Consider the following 5,619-nt stretch of genomic DNA (forward strand, 5'->3'; position numbering starts at 1 on the left):
CCAACCTTCCTTCCGAGGAGTGGCTGGTGGGTTTGAACCGCCAGCCTTCTGGTTAGCAGTCAAGTGCATTAGGCACTATGCTACCAGAGCTCCTTCCATAGAGATACCTCCTAGGAAATCCAAGGAGGGGTCGCTATGAGTCAGGATCAACTCAATGACAGTGAGTTTGGTGTTTTCTTTTTTGGAAAGCAGTTGAGTATACAAATAGAAGGAACAATGGGGTAGATGAAGGTCAACTGCATGGGTATCCACACTACTCTGCCTTAAGATACATATCAAAATCCCCAGTGATGTCAGTGATGAAGAGGAAAGAGAGAAAGGAAAGGGAATGCAAAAATGTTTCTACTTGTCTAGTAATACATTCCATTTTTATTTTATATCTTAATAACCTTAAAAACTGTCCACTCAGAAATAGTTATGTCTTTTTATATAGTAATGGACAGTTTGGAAGTTTTTGTTTGTTTGCTTTTTTCATCTGGGAGGACAAGCTAATTGGGGAGGTGGAGAAGGAGGAGAAAACATTAAAATACATATGATAGAAAGAGCTCTTCTTGTACCAGGACGTTATTTCAATAGCTAAGTCTTTTTGGAGTCTTTTGATAACTTGAAAGAAGATAATCAATTCATCTTGTAATAACTTAGACGGTTATCAGAAGAAATGGAATAAAGCACCTTGCTACTGTAAACTGATGTCTTTCTATCCTTGCCTTTTCCCTCCTGTTTTCTTGTGACTGATTCATAGTGACCCCTTCTTGAGTTTCTGAGGTGGTATCTCTACAGAAGTAGATTGCCCAGTATTCTTTCCAAACAGTGACTAGTGGATTTGAACCACCAGCCTTCTGGTTAGCAGTCAAATGCCTTAGGTACTATGCCATCAGAGCTCCCTCTGGTGACCCTACCAAAGAATTGATATATACTAGACATATTGGTGTTTGGGTCCCTTCCTATGCCCAACATTAATGTTGCAGTAATCAATTAATCAGAGGTACAATTTCATGCAATTTTCTAGGAATGACTTGTGACCAACTAGATACCTGACACTTAGCACATAGTACCAATGACAAGTGACTAAAGACAAATACAAATATCCCTTTCAACTAACATGTTAAAAAATGAAAGACAGCAAAAATAACTAAGTACAAGTTATGACAGACTCTGTATTTGATGTATAACTTACAGGTTACAAAGCTTACCATTGCTTAATCTTGGAGTAGCTACAAACCCATGCCTAAAAGAGGAGCTCTCCCAATTCTGATTCTTTTATTTAGTTAGTAAATCAATGAACCTTTGATTTTCAAAGAATGGGGGCTTAAACAGATAGTGTGACTTTCCTCATGGTAAACAAAGGAAATATTTAAACTGGAAAGAAACATGGACAAGATCATATCCACCTTCTATGAATGTGGAAATGGGCTCAGGATTCAAGTAAAAAGAGTTCTACTACCAAATCTCCTGCAACTCAATTCAGCTCTGACTACATCTGAAAATTACTTAGATGGATGGAAACCACAATACACTTGTAAAGAAGATTACTTTTCAATGACCTAGAAATGTCAGGTAATAATAATAATTTTCAAAATAATTCCTAGTCTAGAACAAAGAAGGTGAAGACAAAAAAGTTTGTTATTAAAACAAAAATAAGAATGATATGATTTCTGGGATAGATAGATGAGTAATGAATAGAAATAAAGAGGAAACTACAGGGCCCAGATAATGTCACAGCCAACTTCTGAGATAGGAATCTTATCAGAAGAAGTTTCAAGGAAAAATAAATAAATAAATAAATAGCTTTTTCACAGCAGAGATTGAAGAAGAACCTGTGGGGTATAAGCCAAGGAAGCACCAAGATCAAGTTCTAGAAACTAGTCATTTTAACTTGAAACTAAAGAACTAGCCACAAAGTAGTATATGATTGTGAGGATGATGCAGGACAAGGCAGTGTTTCATTGTGTTGTACACCGGGTTCTTATGAATCAACTGCATCTAACAACAATATATCAAAAGACAATGCTTCAATTGAAGTATAGGGACATACAACACAGATGGTCATCAAAGTTAAGCAGTATTCAGAGATGAAGCTGAGTATTTTAAATATCATCTACTTACATATATTTTGAACTCCAGGTTTTTGTTTGTTTGTTTGTTTGCATTTCTAAAAATGACCAGGCATTTAACCCCTTGGTGGCCCAAATTTTTAAATGCTCAGCTGCTAACGAAAAGGTTGGCAGTTCGAACCTACATATAAACACCTCATAAGAAAGGCAGGTGACTTGATTCCAAAAGGTCACAATGATGTAAGTTGTATGGAACACAACTCTCCTCTGCACACAGGAGGTCACCATCACTCCGAATCAACTCAATGACAAAAGGTTATGGTTTTAAAAATATCTTGCTCTCTAAATAACTGAACAAAACATAAGGTGTAAGAGATCTATTTCAGACAAGAAACCAGTTTGGATGCTTATGTCTAAATGTTGCCATAGATATAATATTTGTGAAGAACAAAGAAGAAACACACATTTTTCTAAAAGACACTTTCTTCACAAATATAAAAAATTGATAATGCATATTCTGAAGCAAAAATATCAACTCTTCTTAAGTCTTCCTTATTCATTGTCCAGCTATCATACGCATGCGATTGAAAATACCATGGCTTGGGTATTTTCAAGAAGATTAAGGCACACCTTAATCTTCTAAGAAACATCTTTGTTCTTCAGCACTTTAAAGAGGTCTTTTGCAGCAGATTTGCTCAGTGCAAATATGTCTTTTGTCTTGACTGCTGTTTCCATTGGTGTTGATTGTAGAAGCGAGTAATATGAATCCACTGACAACTTCAATCTTTTCTCTGTCTATTGTGATGCTGCTTATTGGTCCAGTTGTGAGGATTTTTGTTTCCTTTTTGTTGAGATTTAATCCATAATGCAGACTGTAGTCTTTAATCTACATCAGTAAGTGCTTCAAGTCATCCTCACTTTCAGCAAGCAAAGTTGTGTCATCTGCATATTGCAGATTGTTAGTGATTCTTCCTCCAAACCTGATGCCACATTCTTCTTCATATAGTCCAGGTTCTTGGATTATTTGTTCAGCATACAGATTGAGTAAGTATGGTGAAAGACACAACCCTGATGAACTCCCTTCCTGATTTTAAACCAAATACTGAAGGCACCATGAACTGCCAAAATAACTAACAAATCTGTCCTGGAGGAAGTGCAGCCGGAATGCTCCTTGGGAGCGAGAATGGTCAGACTTCATCTCACCCACTTTGCTCATGTTATCTGAAGGGACCATTCCTTGGAAAAGGATACATGCTTGGTAAAGTGTAGGGTCAATGGAAAAGAGGAAGGCCCTCAATGAGATGGATTGACACAGTGACTGTAATGCTGGGCTCAGGAATAGCAAGGATTGTGAGGCTGGCACAGGACTGGACAGTGTTTCGTTCTGTTGTACACAGGTGGCTATGGGTCAGAGCTGACTCAATGGCATCTAACAACAACAACAAAATTCTGAACCATATATCATGAATCTACTTTTTTCTGTAACAGTATAGAAATCAAAAATGTATATCATTATAGAAAAGAAAAACTATGGTGACCTTATGAAGAGATCAATTACCATTACATCAAAATTACTAGTTGTCCCCAGTGATGACTAGGCATTACATTGATACTCAGCACTTAGTGCCAATCATGGAAGTGGATAGTCGTTGTTGTTGTTGTTGTTACGTGCCGTCAAGTCGAGCCCAACTCATAGCAACCCCTCCTTGGGCTTCTGAGACAATATCACTACGGATGTAGATTGCCCGTCCTTCCTTCCAAGGAAGAGTTTCAACCGCCAGCCTTCTGGTTAGCAGTCAAGTTCCTTAGGCACTATGGAGCTCTGGAAGTGGATAGAGACAAGTACAAATATCCCTTTTGTTAGTGTTCTGGCCAGTATTCATAGTTTCTGTGCTTTGATTTGGAAGATAGCCTAAAAGTTAAAATAACTTTGAGAAAAATCCTTCAACTTTTATTAATATTCCCTTTCTCCATTCTACAGACCTAATGACTAGATTCTCAGTTAACTATGCCTCTCTTCTCAAGCACAGAAATTAACTAGGCAAATAGTAGTGCAGGGACAAAGACAATGTGTAAACGAGAATAAAATTATTAAAAAAAAAAAAAAAAAAAGGAAAGAAGAAGAAGAAGAAAGAAATTGATGGGGAACTTTGAGATAATTCAACCAAAAATTGAAATATGAAAATACTAAGGTTTAAAGAAATAATGCAAATTATCCAAGGTCCCACATTTATTAGAGTCAGAGAAAGGTCTAGAACAAATCCTCTTAATTCCTATACAAAGTTTTTTTCTACTTTACTCTTATCACAGATAGTAAGAGTTAAAAAGTTATTTATGTTTAATTTCATCTCTTTATATTTTATAATTTTTTTTCAGATACATGCTGCCCATTAACCATTCCCTGCAATGGACATGCAAAATCAGACCTCAGTGACTGAATTTACTCTCACTGCCTTTCCTGTTCTCCAGAAGCTTCAAATTTTCTTCTTTGTGGTTCTCTTGATTACTTACATGCTTACTCTAACAGGAAATATTGTCATCATTTCACTAATATGGGCTGATAATCGTTTCCAAACTCCAATGTACTTCTTCCTCAGTAATTTGTCAGTTTTGGACATTTTATACACTACTTCAGTTACCCCAAAACTTTTAGCCTGTCTCTTAAAAGAGAGGAAGACTATATCTTTTGCTGGCTGCATCACCCAAACATACTTCTTTTTTTTCCTGGGGACTGTGGAGTTCATCCTCTTGGCTGTTATGTCCTTTGACCGCTATGTGGCCATTTGTAACCCTCTGCGCTACACCATCATCATGAACAATAGAGTCTGTCTCCTGCTTGTTATGGGATGCTGGGTGGGAGCCTTCTTGTCAGTGCTGTGCCCAACAGTTGTGGTGTCTAGACTACCTTTCTGCTATAAGGAAATTAGTCACTTCTTCTGTGACATCGCCCCTCTGCTACAGGTGGCCTGTATTGATACTCATTTCATTGAGATGATAAACTTCATCTTATCTTCCCTTGTCCTCCTGACCTCACTGGTGTTCACCACGGTGTCCTACACCTACATCATTTCTACCATCTTGCGCATCCCCTCAGCCCAAGGACGTCAGAAGACCTTTTCTACTTGTGCTTCTCACATCACTGTCGTCTCCATTGCCTATGGAAGCAACATCTTCATGTATGTGAGGCCCAGCCAGAGCCATTCACTGTATTTTGACAAGGTGACTGCTATCCTCACCACAATGGTGACCCCTCTCCTGAATCCCTTCATTTACAGCTTGAGGAATGAAAAGGTAAAGGAAGTCTTGAGTGAAGCAATTAGAAGACTTATGTCCTTATTTTACAAGAGAACTTGAAACTTTAATGAAGTTTGTTCAGAATGATTATTTTCAATTCTTTGACTCAGTGTGGAGAAAGGCATGTTTAAAAACCAGAAATCTAAGATGTGTGGGAAGATATAAATAGGGTTTCTACCCACCAGCCACTCCTCAGAAGGAAGATGGGGCAATCTACTTCCATAGTGATACTGCCTCGGAAACCCAAGGAGGGGTCCCTAGGAGTCAGGTC

At 37.9% G+C, this 5,619-nt stretch overlaps 1 protein-coding gene across 1 annotated transcript; it reads left to right on the forward strand.

The window, feature by feature from the left end:
- Positions 1-4,460: 4,460 nt before the first annotated feature.
- Positions 4,461-5,408, forward strand: LOC103204738 (olfactory receptor 6M1-like). Its single transcript, XM_007949937.2, has one exon. The coding sequence runs from the start codon at positions 4,461-4,463 to the stop codon at positions 5,406-5,408; it is 948 nt and encodes a 315-aa protein (XP_007948128.2).
- Positions 5,409-5,619: the final 211 nt, after the last annotated feature.

This window comes from Orycteropus afer, unplaced genomic scaffold, assembly GCF_000298275.1.
Source record: "Orycteropus afer afer isolate SDZICR_OR568_19922 unplaced genomic scaffold, OryAfe1.0 scaffold00258, whole genome shotgun sequence".
Classification (NCBI taxonomy): domain Eukaryota; kingdom Metazoa; phylum Chordata; class Mammalia; order Tubulidentata; family Orycteropodidae; genus Orycteropus; species Orycteropus afer.